Raw genomic sequence first — 14,221 nt, 5'->3', positions numbered from 1 at the left:
AAGAAACATATATTTCGTGCACGTCCACGTTCCCCAACTTTTCCAGTCCTTTCTCCCCTCCCCCCACGCTTGAACTTCAAGTACATTAGCTAATGACTTTGAGTGTTGCATAATCTTGATAAAAGTCAGCAGCCCTCAAGCGCTGATAAAAACAAAGACAATTGCATAATTCACGTGTCGACCACTTGTAAACAGAATTGCTTCAGCAAAACAATCACAACCAAGAGAGAAATGTCTCAATTCATCACTGTTTTTGGTGCAACTGGCGCCCAAGGTGGTTCCGTAGTAAAGGCCTTACTTGCTGGAGGGAAATTCAAGGTTCGAGGAGTCACTCGGTCACTAGAAAGCAAAAAGTCTAAATTACTAGCTTCGCAAGGTGTAGATATGGTGCAGGCAAGTTTAGACGATACAGACTCCCTTCATAAAGCAATATCTGGTTCTTACGGAGTGTTTCTCGTCACCAACTTTTGGGAAGACATGGACGGCGCAAAAGAAACACGACAGGGTAAAAGTGCTGTAGATGTTTGTTTGCACGAAGGTGTCAAACATTTGATCTACAGCGGTTTGGAAAGCGCAGAGAAAAAGTATGGATTTGTAGTGGGTAAGCGATACTGCATACTGATTTTCTTTTCATCACACTAATACGAATGGAAGCAATTTAGGCTCTTCTTATTGTCAAGAAATATTTATTAGAGCGTGCCTGAGTACTCAAGCTGTTCCACTGTCAAATTATGCATGATATTGATGATAATACCTCAGCCTCCACAAATATTTTTTCCACAACAGTAACTTTTCTTCCATTATTTAATGACCAGAAAATGGACAACTTCTCCACATTGAATTACAAATATTGTCGATTAGGCAATATTCGTTTTCGATCGTCATTAAATTCAACATAATTAATTGCTTTGCAAATGTGACAATAACAAAATGGAAGTCGGATAAAAGAGGTGTCGAATGGCAAAGAAAATAGTATACCCCGCCCTCCCTCCCAGCGCCAGCTGGCAAGAGGTGATAGCAATGAACTGAGTAAAACTTTGTTTTCAGACAAATAGTTCTATATTTAGACATGAAACAAATGTTGAATCTTTAATATGTTCACTAAAATATAAGGGTTCCTCTAACGTGACAGCACGTTAATAAAAATTTTTCACTTGACACACATTGACTCTCCACAGAGCATTTTGATTCAAAAGGAAAGGTTGAAGACTACTTAATGGAAAAGGCTGGATCGATGATTTGGAACAGCATCCGCTTATCCGCTTACTTAAACAATTTTCTCACAAACTGGAAGCCAAAGAAACAGGAAGATGGTACATATGAGCTGAGCATACCCATGGAAGGCAAGCCAATGTATGGAATAGACGTAAACGATTGTGGAGAATGTGTCGCAAGTAAGAATATACCAAGTGCATGCTAGTCTTTGGTCAAATGAAGTTCTTCCACTTTTCTTTAGTTACCAATTCATCAGGCACCCTGTGTCAATAAACTCGCGTTTTTGTTTAATCAAGGCGTATTCAACCACCCAGAAACCTACGGCAAGAAAATTATTGGAATTGCTACGGACTACCTCACTGTCCAACAATATTGTGATGCCTATAGCAAAGTATTCGCACCTCGTGTTTTTAAGGTAACTTAACCTTATTTATAGATGATTTTATGGGTAACGTCACTTGTTAGTCGAGAATCTTGAGACAAAGCAAGAGAAGCTAGGATAAGATTGTTCAGACATATTACGAAAATGGATAAATAAATATATAGACAAAAATGTACTGAATTTTGAGCTGCGTTTGTAAGACGTCTAAATGAAAACCTAAGACAAATTATCGGAAGAATGCAATGAAAAAAGGAAATGGAATTGGGGGGTGGTGGTGAAACAAAATACAGTAAATAGAAAGAGACGGGTGCAAATGATTTGCTGTGACGAAAGCTGAAAGAAAAATCGGAAAGAGAAGATAGAGGTTGGATTGAGAGAGATAGTATTTCTCCATAATCTTCAATTTTGATATCAACAGTTTCAAAATTGATGCTTTATCTTTAGAGGTCGAAATGTCCTTCAACTTAATCTTTTTTTTATCTCAGGATGCAAAAGCAAAGACCGACAAAGATCAGGACTATGGATTTCCTGGTGCAGAGGAAATGGCAGCCATGTTTAAGCTGTATCAGAAAGGAATCGAGCGTGATATAGAACTCACGAAAACTTTGAATCCCAAGGCAAAAACGTGGGAGCAATTTGTAGTTGAACATAAAGCAAATCTGGAAACATTATTATAAGAATTTTACTGAAAATTAGAATTTGAAAGTGTACGGCTCATTTCATTCTGAATAGATTTTTTTCAATGCATTCTGTGTGAAACGTTGTTTAATTAGAGCAGTTTGAGCATAGACCATTTCATTAGAAGATTATAGACATAGTCATTACTCATCGTAACTCAGGGGGAACTCGTACTGCGAAACAATAGCAAAGTTTAATGTTTTTATTGAAACAACGACACATTACCAACTGGATAATCACCGCTTGAAAATAATCATTTAAAATGTTTTGTTCATGCAATAATGACGATGACTAATTTGCTAAACATGTTCAGCGTCATTGTTTCAATTTGTGTAAGGTTTCTTGATGTCAGCCTGCATCTCTTGTGCAAAGTTTTGTTCGTGTTTGAGCAAGTAAGGTTTAGGTTGCTCTATTCATGTTTGGTAATACAATGACGCAACTCCTGTGGTTATGTTAAGGGTAGGGCTCTATACAAGCACAGAATAGATACGTAACAGAAGCGCCACTCAGCGAAAAATCTGTCCCCCACTTGCACCCAGTTCTCAAATGCGCATTCGTTGCGTCCGCTATTACTCCAGACAGATAAACTGGCCAGAATACGTATATGTTAATATTAAGGAGAGTTGTTTTTCGAAAATTTGACGAATGTAAATTCACTTATGGACAAAATTTTCGATGCCATCGGACAGGATACCAAGGACATGAGGTGAGAAACAGTTTTGTTGTAAAATACGTTCGTCAACTATAATTTTACGGGTTTTATAGTTTCTTGCCTTGAATTGTATGCGCGATCCATGTTTAGAACGTCTCTTACATTGAACGGCAATTGCACTAAGAATTTATAATTTAGGACTAATACAAAGGTAATAAATATATTTAGTGTGATTACATTTCTGTATATTCTAGTAAAGAGTTTCCTATTAGAATGGTCAATGGATTTGTTAGAAGCAATAAAACGACCTACTGTGCGTAAAGAACGTTCTTCAGATGAAGACGTTAATAGTGTAGAATTTGGACTAAACTACTTTTATATATTTAATGTTTGAATCGGGGCTTTTTATTTGCTTGTCTGCCTAATTGTAATTGAAAGTTTTTATTTGTAATTGTATGTTGAGTTCCTATGGTACGGTGGCCGGTACGGGTCACCAGAAAAATAATTTAGAAAGCATAACAGACAATAAGAAAACATCATTCAAAATTATACTACACATTTCAAAATACTCACTACACATTTCAAAATACTCACTACACATTTCAAAATTCTCACTACACATTCGTCCCAGTCTTACCCTGGTCTGGCCTGCCCACGGTCATCATTAGTTTCCATCTACGAAACTGACGTGACATCATAAAGTAAGCATATTAAATATATAATTCCGCATTTCACAAGACAAACAAATTGGGACATTGGAATAATAGCATGAACATATTGGCTGAACTCTAATCAGAAATTCTTCCAGGGTTATGCTGGACTTATGTCGGGCAACAACATTAGTAGACGATCTACATATCGCAAGCAAATGTATTTGCAGTGGCTTTCGACACATGTCCGTACTTTAATAGCAAAAATTTGAGTATATGAATTTGCATTCGCTATGTCGCGTACGTACTTGTGTGATGCGTTACAAAAATAACAAGGAAACCAAAGAGGAAATTTACACATAGTGCTATAAATTGTTGCACAAGAAACGCCAAAGAAAATGAAAAGTTCGGTAATTTCGAGTAAAAGCAATAAATTTAGAACTTCGATACCAGTCACGTCAATAAGTGCATTAGTTAAACTAATGACTGTCGAATATCACCAATACAAATACAACTACATGCAATCTGTAGATTGACCACTCATGTTGTGTTGTCTAACCAAGACCAAGAAATCCCTGGAAGAAATATTGTTCATGTACGCATCGTATTTTGATGCTATTGTGGCGATATGTTTGTCTATGTGCCGAGTTCCACATAGACAACATATCGCCACAATAGCATCAAAATATTCTTACGCGTACTGAAATATTAGTAACATCAGAAGCGTATATTTATATTAGCTTTCTGACATCACGTCAATTTCGTATATGTAAACCAATGATGACCGCGGGCAGGCCAGACCAGGGTAAGACTGGGACGAATGTGTAGTGAGTATTTTGAAATGTGTAGCGAGTATTTTGAAATGTGTAGCGAGTATTTTGAAATGTGTAGTGAGTATTTTGAAATGTGTAGCGAGTATTTTGAAAGGTGTAGTGAGTATTTTGAAATGTGTAGCGAGTATTTTGAAATGTGTAGTGAATATTTTGAAATGTGTAGTGAGTATTTTGAAATGTGTAGTGAGTATTTTGAAATGTGTAGTGAGTATTTTGAAATATGTAGTGAGTATTTTGAAATGTGTAGTATGATTTTGAGTGATGTTTTCTTATTGTTTGTTATGTTTTTTAAATTATTTTTCTGGTGACCCGTACCGGCCACCGTACTATGGCTATCATGTAATTCGTAATTGTATTAACTTACAAATAAAGATGTTTTTTGTTGTCTTATTTTTAATAAAAAATATATGAACTTACAATTAATTAAAGAATGAAGTTATTGATAAATTGTTTCAATTAAATTAACAACTCTGTCATTATGTCAAACATATTGTCAAACTCCTTACATTTTAGCTTTTTGGTTAAACTTCACTAGTGAGATGCGACAAACAATTGTAGTAACAGAAATTATAGCAACAAAGGGCTCGAACATTTAATTTTTGCTAAAATCCATAAACTTCATTCAAGAAATTAAAATTTTTATTGTAAATAATTATGTCACAAACAGAACTTAATCTGAGAAAAACCAGTTATAGTTACTCTTAATGCCATTATTTAAACATTAATACTTTACACAGTAAAATTTTTACCAAAAGGTGAAACACAGATACACCAGAAAACATTTTTAAAACATTTGACAACGGGGGGAAACTATGCCAAACCAAGGCATAGAATTTGAACAAACGGGGCTGAGCTCCCTCCAACACACCCCTGTTTGATCATTACACACATATAGAAGTTTTGTCATTCCTCAACCAATAAATTTAACTCTTTGCTAAATTAAAGATTGGATCAGAATCATATGCTGTATAAAAGACTACAAACAGTAGCATTTATAGCAAACAGACTGTTCTTCAACAACAGAAATGTTTCATATAATAGAAATAATATATTCATTTTAAAGAAATGCTTCACCAAAATTTTCAGCAGAATCCCTAACAAACTTTGTTAGAAATAAACTTTAATACTTTACAAAGTGATAAAGGCGAAATAACTTCATATAAAGGAATAAAACGTTTAAGGTCAAATGCATCTTGGTCAAATCATTGCATATTTCAATAACTAAAAAGTAAAAAAGTCTGTCATTTTCTGCTGAGCAAGAAAATTTTGTGATCTTTCAGAATAAAAAATATCATGCTTGGATTAAATTGGGGCATAAACCACTCACTACCATTAAATTGTTACAAATCTTGAACACAAATCTCCGGACCAAATCTGCATGATTACTATGATTCGAAGTTTCGAACAAAGTCTTCCAAGTATTTGATAACACTGATGCCAGGATAACATTGCGGCTTGCCACCGCTTAAAGATCTTGAAAATTGTTACAGAGTCGGAACATAAGCCGAGAAAACACGTTCACGTACGAAAAATACTTCTTACAATGGGTCACGATCAATTTGAAGCACGAACTAGTAAACCGCAAACGAAGCTCAAACCAATGAAATTAAATCGGGTCTAAAGTAAATGGTTTGAACCTGAGAATCGACAAGTTTAAGATGATCGTTCAGGTTAATAAAGTCTGAGAAGGACTGTTTTTGTTGTTGTTGACTGACGTTTCGACAACAACAAAAACAGTCCTTCTCAGGACTTTATTAACCTGGACGATCATCATTTACAAACATGTAAATCAGGTCTGCCGCAAATCGTTAAAAAAACGCAGAGCTTGCTATTATTCCTAATATATTTGATACTACCATGGAATAAGCTTAAATTGCTTTCTTCTTTTGCATATAAACCCAATTTCCAATAGTATTATTATAGTTTCACTTTGCAAGTAGGAACCAAAATGGCGGCTACGCGCTCGCCCCAGACCGTTTGTCCCAACTCTTATTCTATAGGGTGAAGGCTATTTCAGATATGGTAGAGCACCTTGTGCCCAGGCCCTTTAGCTTTAACTTGTCTACTTAAAGCTATTAATAATTAATTTTCAGCATATTTACATATTACATCGCGCTTACTCTTTCGCAACATGGAAGATTATACTTTATCTGATTTACATATTCCAAAAATTGACAATATTGTCAACGAAGAAAATCCTTTTCGGTTATGTAAGTTCTTTGGAAAAGCGCTTGAGCTCGTGAGGGATTTTGAAAACGCGACCACGACAAAATTCACAGTCTTCACGAAAACAAAGAGCTTTGGAGCCACCGGTAAAATGCGTTTTGAGCGCGAATATTTGAAATACTCTACCGTGATGATGCAATCATCACACATTATTAAGTATTTATTTTAGTAGAATGTCGAATACATTTGTTGAACCAAGTATAAATCAATAAAATCAGTAGGTTTAAAAATGTAATGTTTATCTGCAGCTAAGTATTTACGGAAGTTGTTAGGATTCATCTTGTGCATTTCCTGCTGTATAATATCAATATAATAATCGTACATGGTCATGGCCTGTTTTAATTTATTAAAAGTGCACCTTGTTAACGAAATTAAAAATCTCCTCATCTTCACGTAACATATTATATTGCTTCGCTGTATGTTAACATAATCTATGAAAACTACTGTTACAATGGTTTTTGTGCGTTAGACCAAAATGACCTAAAACCACACCGTATTTGGTGGGAATCTAAATCCGGTACTGAAAAGCCCATCCCTTTTGATGGAGTACCGTTCTATTTGGTTGGAACGAATGTCTTGGAATGCCAACACGGTGTAGACAGAAACGTTTATCAGAAAAAAAAACATGAATCAAATCTCATGGTAATTATTCTAGATGACACCACTACTCTTCATAAATTCTTTAGGTAATGAAAGTAAATTGGACTTAAAAATTAAAGTTTTACTCATATTACAGGGCGACCGTGGAGATCATACTATAAAACAGAGACGTTTCTGGAAGCAAGATAGTAAAAAACTTGATTGCACAGCCATCATACAAATGAAAGAAGTAATAAAGTTTCCAGAATACAAGGTATATTACTAATAAAAAAGAAAATTGCTTATACTGTGGCTTTATTTTTGTTCATAGTAAATCGACAAGTATACACATGTTAAATTGGTTTTTTCTAAAAGATTAGAGTGCAATATTTTAGGTGCCACATGACGCTAAAAGAAGAAACGTGACACGACCTCTGCTGATTTGCGAGCCCATTTAATAAACCCCAGCTCCTCAGTAAAACTGAACGCAGAATCTATATTTCATTTCCGCGGCCAGAAGATCACACCACGCACAGACTTGGAATGGTATATGCTCTTGTTTGACATGCTCGTCTTGCAATCTGTAGACAAGAACATCACAATCATTTGTGGCATCTGCATGATAAAATTCATGACACTAACTAGTTTTGCCTTTGCTATTTCAGCACAGCGGAATGACACAACGACTAGATGAAAAGGTTATTAGAAAGATAGAAGAACTTGTCAGTGAAGGAGTGCGAACTGTTCATGAGATGAAACGTCATTTGAAAATATACATAAAGGATGAGCTTTTTCGAGGAAAAGAACAACCTCTGCGTGACAATCGACGATACTTTCCCAGAGCTAAAACAATAAAAAATCACATGTACAACGCGGCAATGAGAGCCAGGCTTTCATTTATGGACCAAGACAACGTCACTCGACTGGTTGAAAATGGAAATGCGAAAAGGCTTCGAGCAACGATAGATTTTATTTCCGTCCATACGTTGAAGGAAGCGGTGAATTCAAAATACAGACTTACAAAATGAAGAAGACAGCGATGACGACATAAGTTTAAATGAAGAGGTTATGACGACTGCAAAGGAGCAAAAAGGGCGACTTTTGTTTATACACCAAACGGTTTGGCAATCAAGGTTACTTTGTCGTTATGGTCAGGAACTAGCTTTCCTAGATGCCACATACAAAACCACAAAGTATTCCTTGCCATTATTTTTTGTTGCTGTGAAGACTAATGTTGATTATGCTATCGTTTCATCCTTTGTAATACAAGATGAAACAACAGCTAGTATAACAGAAGCTCTCAGTATTTTACATCAATGGAATCCACGATGGAACCCACAGCATATGATGACCGATCTTTGTGAAGAAGAAATAAAATCAATTGAGTTTGTTTTTCCAGGTATGAGGCACGAGCTGCAAGAGGTTTTGACCAAAACATCTGGCATTCTTTATTGCACTAAATCAACCATGTAACACCTAAATAATAAAAGCAATGAACAGCAATTCACAAGTTATATTTCTTCCATCGCTAATCAAATATAATAATAATATTAGAAAACTTTGGACATGGGAAGGGAAGAAAGGGTTGATCAATTTCTACATGCAGATTATTTTTATTTTACGATATATATGTAATCGTGTTGACAAAGTTAAACATCCTTTTAAAAAGTTCTATATACCATGGCTACGTAGCTCTGCAATTCATCATGGAGTGTAACATGTGGGTATATTTTCAGACTGCAAAGTGCTGCTTTGCGATTTTCATCGAGCAAGCATGGGAACGTTGGACATCTAAAAAGATAATGGAATCGCAGACAACCGTGAATTTATATTGGCTTTGATGAGACAATTGGCACGGGCAAGAACTGAGGATGCATACGAAAATGCCCTGCAAAAAGTTAAAGACACTAGCGAGTGGAAGACCAATAACAGCTTTAAAAGGTGGCTGGAAAACACGTGGATAAGACACAAAAAGGTAAAAAAAAGAATACAGACTTAGCAATTGCACGGCCGCAAAATGTACTGCACAAATAACTACCACAAGCGTTTACACGAAAAAAGTGGAAAAGTACGTTTCATTGTACTTTCCTTCTTCGTCAGGTCAATACAAGTAAAACCTACAACCATTTTTTATACTTTATTGATATTTAACTTTTACAGAGATGGGTATGGGCATTCAGAAAAGAGCGTCTGCTTGTTTATGTTAGCACAAACAATGGGTTGGAAAGACAAAATGGGGCTTTCAAACACCAGTATTTACTGACTTTACGAAAGTATTCTCTCAGCGCAATGTTAACAATTCTTGTAAATGAATTTCTTCCTGACAAATACGAAAGGTAAGTCTGGCATTCAATTAATAGATGATCTAAAGCGACACAGTTTTTCTTTCTGAATGAGAGGCAGATCCTGGCTAGCTTACGTATATTATTTATATTAATGCCGAGAGTAAACCGTAAAGTGAAGTTGCATGAATCTCATGCATACTGGTTTTAAAACCAAAATTTTTGTATTAAATTTTGTGTGCTTGCACCAAAAAGTTGTGTATTATATTTTTTATTTCAGCTACATCAACGAAAATACAAAATGCTCCACAGCATATAAGCGTTATAACAAACAGATTCCAGAATTTCTGCATAATCGTCCTAACTACCTTATCGACCATTGCATGAAACGTCTTGTTTATGCTGAAGATGTACGTTCAATCGCTTTGGTGGATGACTCTATGGGTGCATTTTTAGTAACCAGTGAAATGGGAAAGCACAACTATCATGTATATTTTAGGGCACCTCATGACACAGAAATACCTTGCTGCGAGTGTCTTGACTGGCAACGAAACTATTTACCATGCAAGCACTTATTAGCGATTATTCAAAATAAAAAATTTACAAGTTGGGGATGGAAAAACCTACCAACAGCATATAAAGATTCTCCATTTCTGACCTTAGATGTCGATATATTGTTCAAACCAATTGATCATATTTTGAAAAGAGTTGACGATGCTCAGCAAGTTTGTGGTGCAGAAAGTTTTCATGACCAAGAAAAGAAACAGAAGAAGCTGACATAAAACAAACTATGACAGCTGTTCTACCTAAACCAGTGTTCCCAAAACGGACAGCTATTACTAGGTGTTGTGATCTGTTATCTAGAATAAAGAGTTTGGTCCACGAGTGTACTAATTCAACTTCACTAGCCAGCCTGGAAAAGAGTCTTCAGTCTGCACTTCAGGAATTTGAGAATAACAGCAATACTGATTCAGGACTAGCACTTACAGCTCCTGACGCCGGGAAAACGTCAATGAAACGTAAAAAAAGAACATCAAATATCAGCAAGTCAACAACCAGCAATCCTAAAAGAAAGCCAGATTATCTAATCTACCATCTGCAAAATTAAAGAAGATACACCCATACAATAGAAGAGTTGGCCAACATGCTGCAATGATGAGAAAATTCTATAATAAAGACTTATCTCTAGAGAAAATGGAAACACAATCATCCAGCAAAGATACACAAACAATTCCTTTCATGCCAACTCCTCACACAGGTTTCACACCTCTCATTACAGAATCTTCATCAATCACCGCAAAACTATTAAGGAATGGACCACATTCTGTATCTCTGCTAGAAATTAAATCATTAGAGCCATTTTGCACAGAGAAACACAGATTTTACTTAGTAGCATGAGTGAAAAACCTTTCATACCTGGCTGGTTGTATGATGAAGTAATCAATTCATTTTTCTGTGTCTACAGGAAGATCATGAACATGTTCTTTATGCAGCATCCACATCAATGCTTTCCTTGCAAAATGGTGGTCAGGGAGGAAGACTTTGGTCTGAAAAGAGCAATGAAAAAAATCTCATTATAGCACCTTGGAACCCAACTCACTGTCACTGGACATTGATTGCCATAGATCTGCAACAGAGAAATATTTTTATGTTGATCCATTGAATGCAGCTGATGATATTAAAACAAGGCACAGATGCAGATTATAGCAAAATTCATCCCTTTAATTATTGAAAACAAATTTGGTCTGTCAGAATTTCAGATCTCCTCACCGCCGCATACTCTTCAACAAGATACTTCAAGTTGTGGTGTTTTTGTTTGCTGGTATGCATCACAGTTTGTGCAAGGAAAGTCAATGAGTGATGGCTGTGATCCATATAAGATGAGGGTTAGAATTTACAACAAAATAAGAGGAACTTGTCTAAAACAACACTCACAACAGCCAGAACTTTCCAAATGCCCACTATGTGGAGCACCTGTTTTGAAGAAAACTTAAAATGTATATGGTGCTGTCAATCCTACCACATATTATGTATTGACTCTGAAAATCATCCTACAACAAGGAATCCTCACTTTTATTGCCCACCATAAACTGAAAGGACTCTTCCTAAAATAAATGACAGGTGATTGGAAATGGAGAAAACATGCAAATAGAGAGTAAAATTATATGCTAAGCTGCCCTCATGTCAATTTTGATGTTTTGACACAAAATTACTAATAGGGTAATGATTGTCTAGGTAAAGTTAACACACAACAACCATTCCCATAAAACAGTCTAAAGGATGGGCATGTGTAAATACATCCACCAAAACCAATCATCACCCATTGCCTATGTAATTAGTAATACTAGTTTGTGTATCATATACATATGTATAGCATACCCAAGTAATATGGCGATTGCTTCAACACCTAAACCAATGTATAGCCTATATAATAACAAACTTAGCTTGTGCTTTACACGTTTCCAGTGCAGTACTTGTTGTCTTATATTTTAACTGTGTTGCATTTGCCCTGTAATTACTTCTTGTGTAATGATTTGGGCGAAAATATCATCATCAAGAATGTTTGAATTTGAATACTAACATAACACAATTGAAAATTGAGTATTTACTACCATTTATCGTTGATAGAAATGTGCTACAAACCGTCGCTGCAATAATTCGCACAGTGCAAGTACAGCACTACAAATTACAAAATATCGGTAAATAAATTAAAAGTATACAATACTTGCTCACCTAGTCACCTTAGTCATCTTTATCTTTGATATGATGTTTGAATAAAACCCGCTATTATTTAAGATATTTCACTATCCCACTATCTTCTGTAAAGCCATATAATGTATAAAACGCCATGGCAAGTTGCAAGCACGTAAGAAATAGGAATGTTATCATGATAAGGAGAATATCATTTACTCACGTGCGTGTCAAGAAAAGAAGGGCCTGGGCACAAGGTGCTCTACCATATCTGAAATAGCCTTCACCATTCTATAGAGGGCTCTGCCATTGAGCTCTATAAGACCTGGAGGGGCAAAGGGGCCTGGACCCCGTGGTCAAAAACATTGCGGTAATGGCGGATTTTGGTTGTCAAAACTTCCACTTTGAGAAAAATTTTTAACATTCGCTCCCTCCCGAAACGGATCTCTATTACTGCTCATAGTAATGACAACCAGCGAAAACAACCACGATACCGTAAGCATAAAATATTGAAAATAATGCTTCAGGTTTTTGTGAAATAGACACACACATTTAAATGAGGTAAATCTACTGTAAAATAGCGTATATGTTTTCAAGTAATGCTTTAGCTATATTAGAAATAAATATCAAACGGCAATCTTTACACTGTCAATGTGTTGTTAAGCTTTAATGCATAATCCCATGCGCATTATTTGTGTTTTTGACTGTTTGTTAACAGCTTGGTGCAACTGTCTTTCTTGAATAGATGGGTAAATCTTAGTTAAAATGTCCAAAAAGGAGTTAGAAAAAGTTAGCTTACCCCTACGACTTAAGTCGACTGGAAATATATTATTAGTAGGTATGTAATTTTTGAGTTTTTTTTGGTAGGATTGATTCTGGATGTCTTATAAAGTATTATGATATTCTGATAAATCTACTGAGAACTTATGAGGAAAATATCTTGAACTAGGAGAGCAAAAGAACGAAATTCAGAAATTCTATAATCATGTTGCTGGTTCTGTTTTGAGCCAAGATATTAGAAACTGGATTGTTATTGACAACCATGGATCTACTACTGAACAGAACTACATTAATTTCCCATTGAAAATACTATTTCTTAAATCAAAGTGCATTGGTTTCTCTGACATAACACTTTTCTTAATGGTGCATGAAGGCAAACCTGTTTAAATAATTATAATGTAGGTGAAGATATTTAGCATGTTGTATAATTGTTATTATACAGACATTATTTATAATATTATGGCCTTGTGTAATGTATGTCAAGAACTTATTAATTCTCAAAAATGCTAACCTTCTTGCACTACTTTTTCTTTGTGTCCTTACAAATTACAGTTACCTATACTAATTTTTCTAGGTTCAAACAACTTGACAAATTTTTGAATTTTACATTATGCCTTTGAATTTTTTCTTTTGTCTTTTGGTAAAAATATCAGTGAATGACTTAAAAATCAAGTTTATCTAAAATAGTATTTTGTACAAAGTAACTATACATAATTGGAAAAGTCTCATGTTGAAGGCAGATGTGGCTTCTTTTACTAGATTGCTACTCTTATTCTTTTAAATGATATCGTAATTCTTCAAAAGACATAAAAGTTCTTTGCCATCAATTTTGCTTCTTCCACATTCAACTTCATTGCAACCAATGCATCTTATGTGAATTTTTAATCACCTGGAATTGAAAACATTATGGATTTTGTCAGATGATGCAGTACTGTATTTAATGTTTCATGCATGTCATGATAAGCTTTTCTTGAGCAAATATTTCAAGGTAGGAGCAAAATTTGGCACATTATTGAAAAGTAGTTTTTATCTTGATTTTGATGTACTAACCTGTTTACTACACTGTGTAACAAACAATTCATTTACAGAAACACCAGATGGCATTTATAAAACTTTTAGCATAAAGCAAACCTTTACACACCATCATCATGCTTGTCCAAATCTGTCAAATTGTCCAGGCTAGCTGTTTAATACAGGTAATTTTATTATTGCGACATGTACCAAAGAGCTCATTAATTAATCCTGCACTGCAT

The 14,221-nt window shown here is 35.2% G+C and overlaps 2 protein-coding genes and 2 long non-coding RNA genes across 4 annotated transcripts; 2 read left to right on the top strand and 2 right to left on the bottom strand.

The window, feature by feature from the left end:
* Nucleotides 1-162: 162 nt before the first annotated feature.
* On the top strand, nucleotides 163-2,344 carry LOC124444909 (nmrA-like family domain-containing protein 1). Its single transcript, XM_046995597.1, has 4 exons — nucleotides 163-601; nucleotides 1,179-1,394; nucleotides 1,512-1,630; nucleotides 2,083-2,344. The coding sequence occupies exons 1-4, from the start codon at nucleotides 232-234 to the stop codon at nucleotides 2,272-2,274; spliced, it is 897 nt and encodes a 298-aa protein (XP_046851553.1). The 5' UTR covers nucleotides 163-231; the 3' UTR covers nucleotides 2,275-2,344.
* A 5,528-nt stretch (nucleotides 2,345-7,872) lies between these two features.
* Nucleotides 7,873-8,984, bottom strand: LOC124444912. Its single transcript, XR_006948052.1, has 3 exons — nucleotides 8,895-8,984; nucleotides 8,237-8,691; nucleotides 7,873-8,058 (listed from the first exon to the last, which is right to left on the bottom strand). It is a non-coding gene; the product is annotated as an uncharacterized LOC124444912 (long non-coding RNA).
* Nucleotides 8,985-8,993: 9 nt separating this feature from the next.
* On the top strand, nucleotides 8,994-10,279 carry LOC124444496. The gene is made up of 3 exons (XM_046995122.1): nucleotides 8,994-9,190; nucleotides 9,376-9,551; nucleotides 9,778-10,279. The coding sequence occupies exons 1-3, from the start codon at nucleotides 9,056-9,058 to the stop codon at nucleotides 10,277-10,279; spliced, it is 813 nt and encodes a 270-aa protein (XP_046851078.1). The 5' UTR covers nucleotides 8,994-9,055.
* Nucleotides 10,280-10,958: 679 nt separating this feature from the next.
* On the bottom strand, nucleotides 10,959-12,401 carry LOC124444913. The gene is made up of 3 exons (XR_006948053.1): nucleotides 12,231-12,401; nucleotides 11,518-11,602; nucleotides 10,959-11,044 (listed from the first exon to the last, which is right to left on the bottom strand). It is a non-coding gene; the product is annotated as an uncharacterized LOC124444913 (long non-coding RNA).
* Nucleotides 12,402-14,221: the final 1,820 nt, after the last annotated feature.

The sequence above is a fragment of the Xenia sp. Carnegie-2017 genome, unplaced genomic scaffold (assembly GCF_021976095.1).
Source record: "Xenia sp. Carnegie-2017 unplaced genomic scaffold, XeniaSp_v1 HiC_scaffold_21, whole genome shotgun sequence".
Lineage (NCBI taxonomy): Eukaryota > Metazoa > Cnidaria > Anthozoa > Malacalcyonacea > Xeniidae > Xenia > Xenia sp. Carnegie-2017.
Note: the sequence above shows the minus strand (reverse complement) of the source record. Positions and strands in the feature narration are given on the sequence as shown.